Genomic DNA, 20591 nt, shown 5'->3' on the forward strand with positions numbered 1-20591 from the left:
TCCCAGGAGAGGAAGAGAGAAGGAGCTAGGTCCCAGGAGAGGAAGAGAGAAGGAGCCAGGTCCCAGGAGAGGAAGAGAGGAGCCAGGTCCCAGGAGAGGAAGGGAGAAGGGGCCAGGTCGCAGGAGAGGAAGGGAGAAGGGATCAGGTTGCAGGAGAGGAAAAGCGAAGGGGCCAAGTCGCAGCAGAGGAAGGGAGAAGGGGTCACGTCCCAGGAGAGGAAGGGAGAAGGGATCAGGTCGCAGCAGAGGAAGGGAGAAGGGGTCAGGTCACAGCAGAGGAAGGGAGAAGGGGCCAGGTCGCAGCAGAGAAAGGGAGAAGGGGCCAGGTCGCAGGAGAGGAAGGGAGAAGGGATCAGGATGCAGGAGAGGAAAAGAGAAGGGGCCAAGTCGCAGCAGAGGAAGGGAGAAGGGGTCACGTCCCAGGAGAGGAAGGGAGAAGGGATCAGGTCGCAGCAGAGGAAGGGAGAAGGGGCCAGGTCACAGCAGAGAAAGGGAGAAGGGGCCAGGTCGTAGGAGAGGAAGGGAAAAGGGGACAGGTCGCAGGAGAGGAAGGGAGAAGTAGCCAGGTCCCAGGAGAGGAAGAGAAAAGGAGCCAGGTCCCATGACAGGAAGAGAGAAGGGGTTAGGTCGCAGCAGAGGAAGGGAGAAGGGGCCAGGTGACAGCAGAGGAAGGGAGAAGGGGCCAGGTCGCAGGAGAGGAAAAGAGAAGGGGCCAGGTCACAGCAGAAGATGGGAGAAGAGGCCAGGTAGCAGGAGAGGAAGGGACATAGGGCTATATCACGGGAGAGAAAGAGAGAAGGGCCAAGATTCTTCTGACAGAATGAGCATTATATGTTCAAACCTGGGAATTTATCCTGTCTTAATAGATAACTAGTATAAAAATTGTCTAATTTCTTGAGAAAGTACGGAGGGAAAATACAGTTTTAAATGAATGAATAAAAGAAAATGAAACATTTTTAATGTTTAAGAGCATTTTCAGATCCCTCCGCTTAAATAGAACATACTCCGTAATACAGAAGTGATAATGGGCTGTATGTGGGTCTATCTACCCAGTTACACTTTCAGATTTAAACGATCATTTATTTAGTTTTATGCTCCCGTCATCCAGTCATTAGGATGCGAAGCTGCCAGTCTGCAGGATAACAGGACACACACAATAAAACTGAAATTGGTTTTAGTAAAATATCACAAATCGTCGTCCATACCACTGTCCTGAATCTTTCTATTTTGTCATAAAGGGTGAATAATCGATTTATGGATCTGACACCTACTATAAAACAGCTCATAAATCAGGCCGAATCCCTCGACATAGAAAATCAGTCTTTGTTTAGTATCTACTGGTCGGATATATTTGCATTTCTGGTGGAATCGGTGACAGCGATGGTCTCACGGGAGGTTTGTGTCGCACAGAAGCAGAACTGATACCAGGAACATAAGTGAATATAAGACAGCTTATTTATCAAGCAGATAACATACAGGAATATATTCCAGCTGGATCCACGTCACTATCACTGAGATACTTGCACCGGTGTCGCGGGCTGACGGAACAGGTTTCAGGCCTCCAATATTAAATTCTGCCAATGACTTATGCAAAATAGCGTCTTCCCTCTGTGTCAGACAATCGTGGTCATTATTGAATAGACAGAACATCCAACAGCGGTCGCTTTCAATCATAAACACCGTCCTGGGGAACAGATTGTCCTGTTTCGCTGCTTTGTAAAAATGTAACATAATTTCGTGTCTTATTTCGCTTTAATACAAAAAAAAACCTTCCTTTATTCTCTATTTAGTAAGCGGATGTCGCTGACATAGAACGTGGTTAAGCAGAAGACCAAACCAGATATAATTTTAATATTATACAAATGTAACTATAAAACAGTCTAAATGTAGACGGAACCGATGTAAAGCTGTTTAAACTTCTTCTGTACTAACCAGAGAGTACACAGGGTAATCTGTAGAACGGGAGCAGGTAGTGGAAGATGAAGCTCATGAATTATCCTTCTCACTTTCATTAATCCCGATCACAGGTGAATAATCCTCTCTCCCTCCCTCGCTCCAACAATCAGTCCCAGAACTTAAAGGACAATCATCAAATATTCCTCAATCTTTCCCAAAACGCAGAACCCCAGCATGGTGGGGGATTACTGAAATGGGAGCGTGTAGAAACAGAATGCAGCAAGAGGAGTGGGGCCCCCGATTATGAAGAAAAGAAGAGTAACACTTGGTAACAAACTCACATTATGACGTAGGTGAGACAGAACCGAGTATTCTAAGTACGGGTGGCATAAGAATGAAATTACTGCAAGATCCATTGTGGAAGTAAAAGTAATTAATTTATTATACATATATACAGCAGACAACCAACGCGTTTCGCTATTCGCTACTCTGCCATCACGGTGCTCACCAGACACACGAAGATACCTCCAGACAGCTGAGAAGTGATATAAAAACACAATATGGAGACAATTCATTATTCTCTACCTGTTGAGTCTGAGTGTAGTCGTTGTTGCCACAAATCTAATGTGAGCAGCTTCAGATAAGTCCTATTCACATGTAGGTGATGGGGATAAACTAAACCATTTTTATATTAAATTGTGTCTCAAGGATCTTGTTGAAGAGGTCAGACTAGATGATAAAGTCCCACAAATAAGCAGGCTTTAACTAGAAGCTCCCTATAGGGACAGACAGAACTGCCCCTTCCATCTTCTCCCCCCCGATTAATTACCAGCCATGGTAAAATTATAAGAATTTTAGAGCCCGGACTCCAGGAACGATGGAATCCAAGTTCTACAATCTGTCAGTCGACAGGACCTTTACTATAAAGACCTTGGGAGTGGATATTTGTGCCAAGGTGAAATATCAATAAATTTTACTGTTAAGAGTAATTAAATGACTCTGATAAAAAGGTCATCATAATGGCAAAGAATTTTTAAAGCTTGCAGGAAATGGGGACTTCAGGAGCTCCGTAGAGAGGGAATGAGATAAGATGCAGAGCACAAGAGAGAAAGACAGACAGAGACTGTATCCAAGGCACCATCGATAGACAAGAGACAGACTGGAAGAGAGAGCGTTTATGTGTATCTAACAAAATGGCTCACAAGTCAGTCCTAGATAGATGCAAACTCCTGTATCTGGGAGGTGAGTGCATCTGATTTAACTGCATTTTAATGATGTTTGAAGCTTATAGGTCAGTGTAGGACCTGCATATAATGAGGTGCCCTTGAAGCTGGGATGCAGGCTTAAATGTTTAGAGCAAAATATGAACCAATACCTCATGTTCTCATTTTTGCTAGATACACAAAGATATGCAGTTTTAAGGATAAGCGCTGACAACAACTGTCTTTTTGTTTTTGCTTTGTAAACATATATGAGACTGATGTGAATGAGTTCTCTGTACAGCACTGTGGAATCAGTGATGCTATATAAATAAATGGTGAAGATGATGATGATGATATGAGCATTTATATTGCCATGCAGCAGTTACCATATACAATATGGGATATAACAAACGTGAGTGCATTTCTTCTGTGGAAGAGAGAGCGTAACTGAAGAATGAGCAGAGTGTAACATACGAGCAGGTGAACGAATGAAGACTTATAATTAATATATAATTAAAAAAATCACTACATATAGATTTGTGGGGCAATTGGATAAGTAATGGCAATAACTGGGCAGTTAATGTAAATTTGAGGCCTGAAGGGATCTCAGGAACTTGGTGATCTCAGGTATGTCATTCTCGCTAATCTGTCATTTCAAAACCTCCTTTTCCAAAAAATATTCTAGCCGCCGACCCAATTTGCTATTGGGCACCAAATGTAACCCCCACCTCCAGAAAAGTACCACGGGAGCATATTTTTAAGACAAATTTAAGAAGTGAAATCTCCTTATTTTCATCAAAAGCCCATAAAGAGAAACAAAACCTACTGACACCAGGGGGAAATGTATCAAACAGCGATTTTTGCAAAACGACGATATCCAGCAACTTTGCATGGTAAACTTAAAGCAGCAATAGCTTTAAAGACAAAATTTGTCTTTCACAGTTCACATATAGGCCCCCACTGAGAGGAAGCGGCAATATGGATTGTCCTGTAATAAATCATCCTCCACACGCAGCAATAGGCTAAACAACAATACACAATTATATATATATATATGTATATATATATATATATATACACACACACACACACACACACACACACATATACACACACACATATACATACACACACACACATATATATACACACACACATATACATACACACACACATATATATACACACACACATATACACACACACACACACATATACATACACACACACATATACATACACACACACATATATATATATACACACACACATATACACACACACACATATACACACACACACACACACACACACATATACATGAAGGTCTTTTTGGAATTCGGTAAGAAAACAACTGTATTTTGTGTTTTGTCTGCACGCTGGGAAATGTTTTGTTCCCTAAATCCGTCTACAGCAGCAGAGCGGCGATGTGATACTTTCTGCTACGGTAAATTGTGTTTGAACAGCAGCTTATGAACGCGCCAATTGACTTGGACCCACACAGAGCACAGTGGTGGCCGGGACATTAGCACAGGAGAGGCGCAGGAGCGGGTTCTGCGACAGGACAAAATGAGCAGTTATTGCACCAATCTCCTTGTGCTAAGTGAATGTAACTGGCTGATTTTACAAAGTCATCCTGCACACTCTCAATTTTTACATCTCTGCAATTCTATCCCCCAGAAATACATTTTACAGATACTGTAAATGATTCAAAGAGTAAGACTGCCATTTAGTGGCCAATATCTAGTAAGACAAGGAGCCTTTTTACTAGTCCCATCCCATCTATACTATGTTTCCCACCTCCTGGAGACTGTGGCAGATAAAGCAGGATGAAGATTTTTTTCGGGGGTAAAATGGCGGAAATTTAATTTCAAAATGTAGCTATTGAGAAATCAGTCTTTTCTATCCCTCTGGTGGATGTAGGGATAATGTATCTCCTAGTATAAATCATGAGTATATTAGAAGACACGTAGGGGGGGATTCAATTGGCCACATTACAGGTAAAGGTAACGCAACCTGTGCATTATTACCATTATCACGGTAATAATGCACTTTATTACTGTTATTACGGTAGTTTCAACGCCGGCTTTTTGCTCAAAGCTCCCTGAGCTGCGAGCAGAAAGCCGAGTTAAAACTACGGTAATAGTTTTAACTCCGCGCAAATTCGGGGGGAACTAAGAAGTTCTGTGACCATGTAAAGGCTTTTGTATAAGTCGCAGAAATGCAAGATGACTTCTAATAGCCGTAATAATTTATAGTAGATGCAACATCACACTGGTTATACAGATATTATTTTCATATATTAGCATGATTTATGTATTATATAAAGTAATATTTGCCTTTGAGTGTATGCTACATATGCTTATGTTACTATGTGTAAGGGAAAAGATAGGGATCATTGTCCCTCCTGACTGAGATAAGTCGGACACCACTGAACAGAAACATGAAGATGCTAAGCAATCATTATTACAGGAGAATAAGGTGGTACATATATAACACGTTACTGCTGAGGGGACAGGAAATTATATGGGATACTGTGCCCACCTGGTATAGAGCCAGCGAGTGCCCGTATCTCTGCAGTGGTCCTCGCAACACTGGTACCACGTTCCATATACTGCTCTCTACATTGTAACTGTAAAAAGAGATTTATAGGTTACATATAACAAGATTCACTGACTGAAAGGACGGATATGGGAGTAATCATAAGTCTTTCCTTGTTTGGCTTATTCACATAACAATTTAGGGAGTGCTTCTTCAAAATCTCCCTATGTGGTGCAATAGCTATAATTGCTATAATGACTATGGGCCTAATTCATTAAGGAAAGTTAAGCAAAAACCTGAGGAAGTTGACTTACTCAAGTTTTCTGGAGAAAACCATGTTGCAATACAAGTGGTGCAAATTAGTTTATTACTGTGCACATAAGATAAATACTGTCTGTTTTTTCATGTAACACACAAATATTTGATAGCTTTATTTGTACACTGAAAGTTAAAGTTGATCTAGGACATGCCCTACCGCAAATACAAATCTGCCATCACATTTTAAATTTACCTCCCCCTCCAATGCAACATGGTTTTGCCTTACTTACTTACTTTTGCTTAACTTTCCTCAATGAATCAGACCGCTGTCTCTATGGTGTTTCCAATGCTGATCATTACAACTCGTTCTGCACTGAGGAGCCTGAACAGGGCTGAAACTGGCTCCCTGGTTACAGGTGAATAGCCTACAGTCAGCACCACACTGTAAAGATCACTGAAAGGGGCTGTTATGTAAATGAAATTACCCAAAGTTCTATTCTTCTGGAGTGTCTTATATAGGAATTGAGAAATTAAGAATAGATGGTAATGGTAAATATTACAATGTTAGAGAAACAAATGTTCTAGTACAACGTGTGTCCTCTGTATGTTTTATCGCGTGTCATCAGGCTGGAGACAAACACATTATACTACACATCATTCTGTATTCAAAAAGTAACTGCGGGAATGCTGGGATTTGTAGTTCCACAACCCCTGGGCTGCTACAGGTGGACTATGAATAAAACAGAGTGGCGCAGCTGACATCCCGCGTCACTTACTTCAGCAGCATCTGAAACGAGCTGTAATTGAACGAGTAGCCCCCGAAGACCCACATAAGCTTTCCGTGGAGGATGGCTTTATGAGACGCCCGGCCCACTGAGGGGCTGAACGGCTTCACGTTGGGCAGGATCCAGTAAGAGTCTGTGGACGGAACATTCAGCGAGCAGTCTGGACCTGGGAATAATAAGACAATTGATCTATCAGACAAATAATCTTCCAGACAAAGACGTATAAAGTTAGATTTGATTTGAATGCAACGTTTGATCAGACTTTGCTGAATAAATCACGGGACTAATACATTGTGTCTGTTTCCGGGAAGCTCAGAGGACACAAACATACCGAGCATCGCATACAAATGACCATATTCTGCACCAATAACTTCAAAGTGATATTGAAGACACCTGTTAGTTTAGCAAAGCATTTGGTTTAACGATCAAATACTGGATAGACAGGAAAGATTACCACGGTACAAAGCTATGTAAATATAATGCAAGTAGACATTCAGTATTACCGGTAAGCATCTATTTAGATATTGGGTCTGTACAGGCTTTGGAGATGATCACATACAACACCGATCAATACATAATATAAAGTAACGGGTCTGACCATGGAACCATTGTTTCTGATGTCAGCATGACCCACTTTTACATGAGTACAGGTGCATTAGCGCTCAATCGTGGTTTTTAAACGCTTCTTGGTTCATTCATTGGGGTATATATACTAAATTGTGGGATTGAAAAACTGGAGATGTTGCCTATAGCAACCAATCAGATTCTAGCTGTCACTTTGTAGAATGCACTAAATAAATGATAACTAGAACCTGATTGGTTGCTATAGGCAACATCTCCAGTTTTTCAAACCCACAGTTTAGTAAATCTAGCCCTAGTGTTTAAAGCGCGTTAACCATATTCAGGATAATGCAGCCGTCTCCTACAACCTCCTGAACACAATGATGCAAGTTAACGAGGAGTTTGACAGGCGGCTTCATTGTGTTTGTATGTAACACGCAAATCAAACACCAGCGGGTACCCGGGCTAACTTCTTCATAAGATGGATCATGAAAATTGTTTTTGAGGTTCGTCCATTGCCTGGAAAACATGAAATTATTTATATTAATGGTTCCAAGACCTTTGTCTGTGCTTCTGTATAAGAATATACACAGAGCAGAATACTAGTCCTCCTGACACATCGTTATCACAGAATCACACGTTACAAAACTCAATCACATCCTTAAAAGTCTGACTCAAAACCCCCATAATGGGGCATTTAATGGTCATCATCATCACCATTTATGTATATAGCGCCACTAATTCCGCAGCGCTGTACAGAGAACTCACTCACATCAGTCCCTGCCCCATTGGAGCTTACAATCTAAATTCCCTAATATAGACACACACAGACTGAGAGAGAGAGACAGACTAGGGTCAATTTTGATAGCAGCCAATTAACCTACCAGTATGTTTTTGGAGTGTGAGAGGAAACCGGAGCACCCGGAGGAAACCCACGCAAACACGGGGAGAACATACAAACTCCACACAGATAAGGACATGATCGGGAATCTAACTCATGACCCCAGTGCTGTGAGGCAGAAGTGCTAACCACTAGCCCAGTGTGCTGGTCCCTAGAAGTTTTACCTATTGAAATCAATCCGCCCATTTTGCTATTTGAATCAGTTTATTTTGGGATTCCAACCACTGATCAACACAGGACGCTCAGTGTGTTCTGCTGGGACTGTTGGTACATTTGAATTATCTCCAAAAAAGTCATTTATAAGAAATTGGGGCCTGTTTATGAATATTCACATTTTATTTTTATAAGGGTAAACAACAGATCTAGGGGTTTCTGTATTTAATAACATTTTTGCAATTATTAATAACCGATAAGAAATTATTTTCTATTGTGTATAGGTTACTTCATCACAGTATTATAGTGGGTACAAATTCGGTAATAGAAAGTTAGCATTTACTACTAACACCGTCAAATCGGAACAATCATTAGGCGTAAGTATAACACCTGTACGCCTGGTGCACGCCTGGCGCATGTACTACTGTTTTAGAGTTGAACGTATCCTCAGATACTTGCGATACACAACATGATTGTTTTGTTTTTTCTTTGCAACCCAATGTTTATGGCTGCGCTCAGTGCGCAAATGTGTCCACTTCTAAATGAGGCCTGATGTATCGTAGTTCTGTCTATTCCACAGAACTGGTCACATATTTTTAGTTTTTTTTAAATGTCACAGTAATTCTGTTAATATGAGCAGCTCTCAACACAACGCCAGCATTTCATTTTAATTTTTGTAAAAATACTAATCCCCTTTAGCTATTTCTACCCTGTTCTCTGTAAGATTTTTATTTCTTGGGGGACAGCAAGAACCATTAAAACAACAGCAGCAGCTTTAAGCCTTAAATTGAAAATCAGGTGCTGAATTGTGCTTTTTGCATTTATTTAGGGCTTATTTTGTGTTTTCTGTGAAAACTTTTGCAGCAAAAAAAACAAAAAAAAAACAACAGTGAATATTATCCATAATAAAGACACTAAAAGGTGTTTCCTTAAGACCTGAACATGGTAAATTTATAGAAAATCTGCAACATTTTAAAATTAATTTTCATAACAACATTTGTCTCAGAAAGTTTGTCAAACCTGTCCCTACTGCTCACCAACATGGCAGGTAGTGCGTCAGGACATGTGTCAGGAAATGCAGCAGGTAATCCAGCAGGTAGTGCATCAGGTAATGAGGCAGGAAAAGCAGCAGGTAATCCAGCAGGTAGTGCGTCAGGAAATGTGTCAGGAAATGCAGCAGGTAATCCAGCAGGTAGTACGTCAGGTAATGAGGCAGGAAATGCAGACGGTATTCCAGCAGGTAGTGCGTCAGGTAATGAGGCAGGAAATGCAGAAGGTGCAGAAGGTAATCCAGCAGGTAGTGCGTCAGGTAATGAGGCAAGAAACACAGACGGTAATCCAGCAGGTAGTGCGTCAGGTAATGAGGCAGGAAACGCAGACGGTAATCCAGCAGGTAGTGCGTCAGGTAATGAGGCAGGAAACGCAGAGGGTAATCTAGCAGGTAGTGCATCAGGTAATGAGGCAGGGAACGCAGACAGTAATCCAGCAGGCAGTGCATCAGGTAATAAGGCAGGAAACACAGACGGTAATCTAGCAGGTAGTGCTTTAGGTATTGAGGCAGGAAACGCAGACAGTAATCCAGCAGGTAGTGCGTCAGGTAATGAGGCAGGAAATGCAGACGGTAATCTAGCAGGTAGTGCGTCAGGTAATAAGGCAGGAAACACAGACGGTAATCCAGCAGGTAGTGCGTCAGGTAAAGAGGCAGGGAACGCAGACAGTAATCCAGCAGGTAGTGCGTCAGGTAATGAGGCAGGGAACGCAGACAGTAATCCAGCAGGTAGTGCGTCAGGTAATGAAGCAGGAAACGCAGACAGTAATCCAGCAGGTAGTGCGTCAGGTAATGAGGCAGGAAACACAGACGGTAATCTAGCAGGCAGTGCATCAGGTAATGAGGCAGGAAACGCAGACGGTAATCTAGCAGGTAGTGCGTCAGGTAATGAGGCAGGAAACGCAGACGGTAATCCAGCAGGTAGTGCGTCAGGTAATGAGGCAGGAAATGCAGACGGTAATCTAGCAGGTAGTGCGTCAGGTAATGAGGCAGGGAACGCAGACAGTAATCCAGCAGGCAGTGCATCAGGTAATGCTTATTTATTCACAGCAGTGATATATAATTAACACCAGACTTTCCATGTAGTTTATTTCACAGAGTGAACCATGTGCTGCATCTTACACTTTTTTATTGCAACAACTTGGGACTGAAAAAATACACTGACAAAGTTAAAGATGTTTTTTATCCAGAACAATGTAGTGGAACATCTAGTGGCATTTATATTTATTGTCACGTGTTGGACCCTTCGGCTCACTTATCAGGGTCCAGTGCGCAAGCGGGGCCCTCCTGTATCAGGTCTCCGGGCAGCGGTGATGGGTCCTCCGTCTTCCATCTTAGATCGCAGGAGTGCGCATTCCCCATCTTTTCTCTTCTCCTATTCCTGTGCATTGGTCGATTGACTATCACTCCCTCTCATCCCTCTGCCATCATATGGTGACAGATCTTCATTTCCTGCTAGCCTGTAGCTGGACCGTTTTGACTCTTGTTGTCCATGTTTCCTTGTGAATCCTGCTATTCAGCTTCTTTATGTAATCCTGGTTTCCAGTGTCCTATGCTTCTCATCCTGGTATACAGTAACTAGTGCAGTTCCAGCTAACTTTGTCCAGTATTGTGTACCCAGAACTTGTTTTCAATTACCGGCTCTTGCCAACCAAACCTCTGTGCGGGGGTCCATGGAGAAAACCTTCGCCACATTATACTCTACGTCTCCGCAGTGGGTGGAGCTAAATCATGCAGACTGTGAGAATCCTTCCAATTCGTTGTGTTCCGAGACAAATACTCAGCAATATAAACCTTCCCCAATAGGGAGACCTGGAAAATTCCTGCACCTGGATACAAAGGGGGCAAGGCTAATCTGAAAGTAGGTGGAGCTTATCAGAGAAACCGTGCGACAGGATGGACCGCCTATGCCACCCTGTCTGTTGTGTTGCTGGGGGCCGGCTGGGCTTGCCTTGCCACCGCCCCTTCTTTATCCCAAACACGCCAATCCTGTTGCAGTAGGAGGAGACTACTGCCACCACTGGGGTCCTACACTGACACCTAGAACCGCTTCCTTCTGGGTAACTCTAGCTGCTAGTGTAACCCTTGCTGGGCTGGTACCCCTGACCTCTTTCTTCAGATCAGGGTGCTGTGGATGGTTCCCCCTGGCCTATCACACTGGCCAGAGCTGCAGGGTAGCGGCAGAGCGTTGGTACTGGATGCTGGGTTCCAGAACAGCCGGATAACGGATTAGATTGGTCTAATCTGCGGTCACAGGAATTACAGCAGGGTTAGTCATCAAAGCAGGTTCTTGAAGCAGTGATATTTTATTAGCTCAGGTAGTCCTAATAAGGACAGTTACACACTCCAGTGGCACTGGCGATCTTTCCAGAAGTTACAGATAGTATGATACTACATGGTCAATCGGAGCTTTTAAGTCAGACTCTGACACAACTGTTACCAGGGACTAACACCGACCCCTGATCCTAGGTGGCTCTGCAAAGACTGAAAAATCACATTCAATAATTTAACATCCGGATATGATCTAATCTTGCATCTAACAGTTTAACTTTTCCACCAAACTGATTTCCTCAAATGTGCTGTCTATATTGTTAGGAGGCTTCCTGTCTCTAATAAGACATGCACAGAGGTAAGGACCCTCTGCCGGGCCCTCAGGCCAAAGCAGGTGTTTGTCAATTCACATGAAAAGACTTACTTAGCATTTCCTGCTATCAGCAAAACAGACTTCCTCTAACACATGGCTATTGCATCAGAGTTCAGTACATTTCTAATACAAATATAACACAGTATCAAAATCAGTACATTTGCAATGATATAAATTAGCGCACTCCGCTAATAATTTAAATACATTTCTACAATAAATTATTTCTATGTGAACCAGCCACAGACCGCTGCTTGACAGTTATAGAATGTAACACTTGCAATAAAAATAAATGGCACAAACATAACTCAAGATATTACTTGGGGGACTGTGTGTATTCTGAGCAGCAACTGTAATAAATACAGCCTACTGTGTAGCTGCATCGAATGAATCAGGGGGTATATTTATTAAACTGCGGGTTTGAAAAAGTGGAGATGTTACCGATAGCAACAAAGATTCTAGTTATCATTTATTTAGTGCATGCTACAAAATGACAGCTAGAATCTGATTGGTTGCTATAGGCCACATCTCCACCTTTTCAAACCCGCAGTTTAGTAAATATACCCCCAGGTCTTCTATGTGACTCCCTATGGTGTAAACTCTGATCCGGCCACTAGGGGTCACCAGATGATAAGGAAAGACATCTGGATTACTGCACAGAGGATAATGAAGATGCCTGGGATAAGGGTATATTCTGTACGGCTTGTTACCTACCAACGGGACCGGACCCGAAGGGCCTCCACCTTGTGCAATTGTGTAAATCTGTCACCAAAACACAATGGACCAAAAACCACAAAATAGATTCAGATGAAAAACCTGTTTATAACGTCACAAATCAAAACCATTTAACTCCAAAGAGATACATTTTACTCAACTTCCACATGTCAGGATGCTGCAATGTCTTGGTTTGTGTAGATCTATTTTCAGGCTGGATATAGAGATTTGATCAAAATGCTTAGTACACAGCAAAGAAACTTGTCCAAGAATGTGTTTGGAGGTATGTTATAATGTAAGTAATGTCCTCAGATCAAGGGGCTCATATTACAGGACTGGTGATTAAGAAAATGTGTGAATTATTAGGGCTCAAGCAGCAGTTACACCCCCTTATCACCCGCAGTCAGTGGGAAAGTAGAAAGGTTCAATGGAACATTTGAAACCAGACTTTAAAAATGATGTAAAGAAGCTGGTCCTCTATGGACAGCCGTTGGTGCACCAGAGGACAACTGAACATTTCTCCCTATAAGATCTTATTTCGAAAACTACTTAAGAATGTCTCAGCGCCCGCATATGAACTAAGCAGAACATGTGATCTAACTGTGAACTATTGGATCTCACTCAGCAATCACCTGAAGACGATCCAAGCAGCTGTGGCGGACACACAGCAGTTCCTCTGGACAATGCCTGGTGACAAGGTCCGGAGATTCCTGAGATCAGACTCCATGACTCCATGGTGGGAAGGACCGTACCAAGTGTTGCTGACAAGCCCAACTGCTGTTAAATGTGCAGGAGAAAACCACGTGGATCCACAACTCTCATCGTAAGAAATTAAATCTCCTGAGACAGTTCAACCATTGTTCAGGACACTGTCATCTCACCCGAGGAGCAGAAGACTGCCAGGTACATTCTCGGCTTCTTGCCAACGCTCTCAAGCAGCAAGTGATATTTCTACAGTCATAACAACACTGTGGCACTTACCATCGGCGGTGACTCTGACTAACTGGTCTTAGACCTAAGGAAGGGCACTCACTGTGACGAAACATCTTTTCAGGATGTTTTTCGACAGATTATTTGGACCAAACCCTGATAAAGGATTCTGGGCTTGCATATTGGCATCTGGTGTAGCAATGTTTGCAATATATCTTTGTCTTGATATTATTATTTTAACAGGATGGCCCTAGTCTGTGTGTCTGTCTGTGTGTGTGTGTGTGTGTGTGTGTGTGTGTGTGTGTGTGTCTGTGTGTGTGTGTGTGTGTGTGTGTGTCTGTGTGTGTGTGTCTGTGTGTGTTAGGGAATTTAGACTGTAAGCTCCAATGGAGCAGGGACTGATGTGAGTGAGTTCTCTGTACAGCGCTGCGGAATTAGTGGCGCTATATAAATAACTGATAATTATGATGATGATAATGGCTTAACAGGACGGTGAAAAGGATTATATTAGGTATGTGGTAGTAAGGCATATTCAAGGATTCCATTGGGAGCTACAGAACAATGTGCATTAACATATGTAGTCCCATTTGTTAGTGCCACTAAAGAACTAAGACAAATCCATTCCCATGAACCATGATTTGGTTTCAGTAGATTTAACCCATCTGAAGTATAAGAACAAGAGGGCATTAAAGAGAGGAGACAAAAGCTTTAGATTCAGTGATGGTGAGAACAGCAGGATCTTTGTTCCCGCTATCACTATATACAGGGTAGAAAATGTTATCACCGATATAATCAGTCTGATGGACAAAGTAGGTGAATTGGTGTTGGCAATGAATCAAACCACAGAAGAAGTCTCCCAAATAAGGAAAGAGGCAATGCAAAACAGGATGACGTTAGATCAGATTCCGGCAGCAGAGGGAGGAACTTGTGCTGTTGAAGTTGAATAACTGGATGAAGTTGTTTCAATTATTAAATAACAATTCTAATGGTTTATCTGTGTGATTGGTACGCTACGGAATAAAAGGGTTATTTATGCAATCACATTGAAAACCCAACAAATACACTTACATTCACAAGTATATTTGTAAATAGTTCACTTTTAATAGATTTCCAACGCACATCATTTTATTAGTAAGACTTAAAGGTTATTTATACAAAGATACATTTACATTAAAGGTATTTATTGTTCAGATCCTAAGAAATGTAGGGTGTTTGGTCTTATATTATTCCTCATTTCACCAGAAGAAATCCGGAAACAGTTGCTAAACGAACACACACTGCTATCGCTAGTTATGATTATTATAAGATTGATACTCTATAATACTGTATGCAGCACTTGTTAATGGGTTGGTTTAAACTGGATTTAGGGACAAAGGAAGGGGGATTCTATCGCACTAGTTTATCATCTGAAACTGTAACCCCAATGAATACGTTATCATATATAAATATCAACCTGGGGGTGCCACCTTAACTTAAAGTACTAATATTATAGAAGAAGAAAGAGAAAGAAGTTATATTGTAGGTGCACTGACACTTTCTGATGAACGTATTGGATTGTAAATGTAAGATATAACTTTTATTAAGTGTTGGTTAAAATTAAGCGAAATATAGGTTAAAATAGATAAAAATACTCGCTATCTGTATATGTAATCTCTTTGGCAGCTGCTATCATATACCGATATACCCAGAGTTAGTTCGGTGGTATTTTTTAGGTAGTTAGCAATTCATTCCCCGTATTACTTAGTATTTCATTACCTTTAAGGCTAATAGGCTATACCTCTTAATCACTAATCACGGTACTGATTGGTAATACTACAGCCTTATTTAATACAAGGGGAGATGTTAGCTTGAAGTGGTTACTAATAATAGGAATACTGATATAACAATTACCACAGCGCTACTATAATTCCTACTAGCATAAGTCCTAATATTAAAAGAGATTACATATACAGATAGCGAGTATTTTTATCTAGAGATGGTCACTGACCCCCGTGTTTTGGTTTTGTATTCGGTTTTGGATCTGGATTACCGTTGTGTTTTGGTTTTGGTTTTGTAAAACCGCCATTGCGTTTTTTGGTTTTGGTTTTGTTTGGTTTTGATTTGCTATTTTGTTGGAAAATCAATGTTTTTGGGCATAAAATAACCAAATTTAGTGCTCCACCTGTTTCTTGGATAAGTAATGTAATTGTAAAGCTAATAAATTATCAAAAAAACAGTTTAATTCCTGGCAGGTAGGCCGTCATTAATTCTACACACAAACCAGATTGTCTTCCTCTCCATCTATGCATATTGGCAATGCAGCCATCATCTTTGGGTGTATATTACACCCTACACTTATAGTTAAATATCTAAAGAAATGGACAAAGGCAGTTTGGTTTCTGCCTCTATAGCCTCCCCCCGCCCTCCACTTGTAGTTGAATAGAAAAAAAGCAGCCTGGATAGACTGAACAATATAAAATATAAATGGATCAAGGCAGTTTGGTATCTGTCTGCATCAGACCTCCCACCCCCCATCCTCTTGTATTAAAATAGAAAAGAAGCAGCCTGCATAGACTGTAGAATTAGAATATTAAAAGAAATGGACAAAGGCAGTTTGGTATCCGTCTGCATCCTAATCATCAACATCATCATTAGCGCCCTCGTCGCCTACACAAATATCCCCCTCATCCTCTTCTAATTCCAAAGTGGCATCCTCAATTTGTGTATCACCATCTACACTCGAGCTGTTAAGGCACACATCATCAGAACTGCTGAAAGGACCCTTCTTTATGGGTACATTATCAGAATGCTCACGATTAGACATCCCACTGTTGGATGGACTCTCCACAGGGATTGGCCTTAGTGTTTTCTTGCAGCTCGGCTTTCACACGTAACAGTAGTTGTGCACCACTTTTGGAATTCAAATTACTTGGTCTTGCAAATTCTATAGACAAGCCTGCTTGTCATCCTCTTCATCAATGACTCTTAGCAATTGAGCACTCGTCTTTGGGTGTATATTACACCCAAACCTTACGACTGTAAATTAGTAAAAATACAGTTTAATAGGCCCTCCACCATCCTTTGCATGTTAATAGTAGGATTGGTTGGAGTTATGGTCAAGGTCACACATTTTTTAAAAAAATCTTTCAAACCAGCCCAGGGGGTAAATGTATTAATGTCCGGATTCTTCAACTCCGGCGTGTTCAGCGACTTCGGCGATTAAATTTAAAGCGGCGCTGCCTTGTAAAGGGAAGTTTCCCTTTACAAGGCAGCGTGGGTGCAGACCCGCCCATCTCTAGTTATAACTGTTGCAAATGGAAAAATCTGACATTTCCAGCAATTCGTCTAAAAACAAAAAGTGTCTGTGGCAAGTATGTTGTTTTGTTTTTTTTTTCAAAATCAAATGTTCGTAACCCCCTCCCCCCATTCTAGATACCCTGCACTTGCCCCAGAGCCAGTGATGCCCCCGGCAGCACCCACCTTGCCAGCTGTCATTACACACACACAGCTTCTCCCCGGTTAGGTCACAGTAGCCGTGGTCAGGGCTCCCGCAGTTGTTCTTGCAGTAGGGAATATCACAGGCTTCTCCCTTCCAGTACTTGTCACAGTCACAGTACACCCGGCTGGGCACAGAGCTGCTCGTCGTACACTTCCCGTGGCCGGAGCAATTGTTGGGACAGGAGTTTATCCTGCAGGAAACAATCATATCCATGAGATCACAGCTACACAAATCGTTTCAGATGACACATTATTGTTTTTATTATTATTAGTTATCATGTTACTTATAACCAGCTCTGTATCCACAGACGCTGCCGTCAGTGAGCCAGACGCGTGTCGCTCACAATATAAGGGTGATGGACCAGGCGTGAGGAAGCCGACACGTTATGTTACTGTACACAATATAAATACATTTTCTTTATTTGTGCTGCGTGGGGGATATGGTACAACAGTCGCACTGCGCTACACTGCGGCTACTGATGTCCACGTGAAACCGCTTTTGGGGTTTTTTCAATGTGCAGATTGACCCCACTGAGGCTTCCCTCGCCTCCGCATGGAGCCTATTTTGGAACTTTTTGGGCTGCTCAGATTCCAACGTCAACATAAGTAATTTGCATAAATAATCCACACAATTATACCTTGTTTATGTCAAAAGACTTTGAGTTTTCAGAAATTGACATTAATTTGATAATATCTCCTGTCACACCCAAATCTACTTAAAGTGGCCAAAAAGGGTTTTTTATTAAAATTACAAGAAAGTAAATGTGTGAATTTTTGTGGTTCTGTCTTTGGCATCAAAAACAGCAAAAATCTGATAAAATCTGAACAAAAATGATGTGTTTTTTTATTACTAGTTTGCACAGTCTTGAATAAAATGAATAGAATATGTAGCAATAAAATGGGCAGATAGACAAAATACCAAATCAAATAAGTGTTATAATGTGTGGTACTTTCTTGGAGCCTGAAGATCCAAGAAAGTACCCTGCACCCTAATCCCCCCCCCCAGCTTCTCTGGACTAATTAGCTCAGATTAGTATATTAGTACACTATACTCATTCAAGTGAGGGGAAGCCATAACTATTTGGCGGAATGGGGATGATCTGGCCATTACAACACCTCCCCCATCCATGGACTCCTCAATATTTTCTGTAGCGCTGAGGACAAGCGGGATCCATAGCACTAAAGTGGTTACAAAGAGGTGGCAATGCTAACCACTGTACTGCCCTGCACTGTTATTTAGCCGTTCGCTGATTGGAGAATAAACACTGTAGCTGATAGACAGGAGAAAGGGTCGGCCTATAGGACGTAACGCTCATAGGCCCCCATCGCCCCCCACCCTATAGAGGGACACAGCCCCTGTACGTACGAGTAAAAGATGTTGAACCCCGTCAAGTTGTAAGCAGCGTCGCTAAAAAAGTGAAGCAAAGCGTATCCTGACGTCGTCACCACCTCCGGGACCGTCTCGTTTCCTGCAGCCTCGGGCACTATCAGACCACTGGTGGAGAGAGAGAGATTGTAGTGTTATATATAGTTCATAGAGCGATTGTAGTGTTATATATAGTACAGAGAGCGATTGTAGTGTTATATATAGTACAGAGAGCGATTGTAGTGTTATATATAGTATATAGATAGAGCGATTGTAGCGTTATATATAGTACATAGAGCAATTGTAGCGTTATATATAGTACATAGAGCGATTGTAGTGTTATATATAGTATATAGATAGAGAGATTGTAGTGTTATATATAGTACATAGAGCGATTGTAGCGTTATATATAGTACATAGAGCAATTGTAGCGTTATATATAGTACATAGAGCGATTGTAGTGTTATATATAGTATATAGATAGAGCGATTGTAGTGTTATACATAATATATAGATAGTGTTATATATATATATAGTACATAGATAGAGCGATTGTAGCGTTATATAGTATATAGATAGAGCGATTGTAGTGTTATACATAATATATAGATAGTGTTATATATATATATAGTACATAGAGCAATTGTAGCGTTATATATAGTACATAGAGCGATTGTAGTGTTATATATAGTATATAGATAGAGAGATTGTAGTGTTATATATAGTACATAGAGCGATTGTAGCGTTATATATAGTACATAGAGCAATTGTAGCGTTATATATAGTACATAGAGCGATTGTAGTGTTATATATAGTATATAGATAGAGCGATTGTAGTGTTATACATAATATATAGATAGTGTTATATATATATATAGTACATAGATAGAGCGATTGTAGCGTTATATAGTATATAGATAGAGCGATTGTAGTGTTATACATAATATATAGATAGTGTTATATATATATATAGTACATAGAGCAATTGTAGCGTTATATATAGTACATAGAGCGATTGTAGTGTTATATATAGTATATAGATAGAGCGATTGTAGTGTTATACATAATATATAGATAGTGTTATATATATATATAGTACATAGATAGAGCGATTGTAGCGTTATATAGTATATAGATAGAGAGATTGTAGCGTTATCTATAGTACATAGATAGAGCGATTGTAGTGTTATATATAGTACACAGATAGAGCGATTGTAGCATTATTTCTATAGTATATAGATAGAGCAATTGTAGCGTTATCTATAGTACATAGATAGAGCGATTGTAGTGTTATATATAGTACACAGATAGAGCGATTGTAGCATTATTTATATAGTACATAGAGCGATTGTAGTGTTATATATAGTATATAGATAAGGCGATTGTAGTGTTATTTCTATAGTACATAGATAGAGCGATTGTAGTGTTATATAAAGTATATAGAGAGTTTGTAGTATTATATATAGTACATAGAGCGATTGTAGTGTTATATATAGTATATAGATAGATTGTAGTGTTATATATACTAAATAGATAGAGCGATTGTAGCGTTATATATAGTACATAGATAGAGTGATTGTAGCGTTATATATAGCACATAGATAGAGCGATTGTAGCGTTATATATAGTACATAGATAGAGCGATTGTAGCGTTATATATAGTACATAGATAGAGTGATTGTAGCGTTATATATAGTGTACATAGATAGAGCGATTGTAGCATTATATATAGTACATAGATAGAGCGATTGTAGCGCTATATATATAAAATAGAGAGACTGTAGCATTATTTATATAGTAAACAAATAGAACGATTGCATTGTTATTTATATAGAATTAAGATAGATCAATTGTAGCATTATTTCTACAAAATATAGAGATTGTAACCTTTTTTATTTAGTAGATAGAGCGATTGTAATGTTATTTATATAGTATATAGATAGAGCGATTGTAGTGTTATTTATATAGTATATAGATAGAGCGATTGTAGTGTTAATTATATAGTATATAGATAGAGCGATTGTAGTGTTATTAATATAGTATATAGATAGAGCGATTGTAGTGTTAATTATATAGTATATAGATAGAGCGATTGTAGTGTTATTTATATAGTATATA

The 20591-nt window shown here is 40.5% G+C and overlaps 1 protein-coding gene across 3 annotated transcripts in view; it reads right to left on the minus strand.

Moving 5' to 3' along the window:
• Positions 1 to 20591, minus strand: part of ATRNL1 (attractin like 1) — a 489225-nt gene that overhangs the window by 400819 nt on the left and 67815 nt on the right. For all 3 annotated transcript variants that reach the window (XM_075215604.1, XM_075215603.1, XM_075215602.1), the window contains 4 exons: positions 18474 to 18602; positions 17090 to 17298; positions 6674 to 6848; positions 5643 to 5730 (listed from right to left, as the gene is read on the minus strand). In XM_075215604.1, the coding sequence (XP_075071705.1) occupies positions 5643 to 5730; positions 6674 to 6848; positions 17090 to 17298; positions 18474 to 18602 (601 nt within the window). The remainder of the gene's footprint in view (positions 1 to 5642; positions 5731 to 6673; positions 6849 to 17089; positions 17299 to 18473; positions 18603 to 20591) is intronic.

Source organism: Mixophyes fleayi, chromosome 6, assembly GCF_038048845.1.
Source record: "Mixophyes fleayi isolate aMixFle1 chromosome 6, aMixFle1.hap1, whole genome shotgun sequence".
Lineage (NCBI taxonomy): Eukaryota > Metazoa > Chordata > Amphibia > Anura > Limnodynastidae > Mixophyes > Mixophyes fleayi.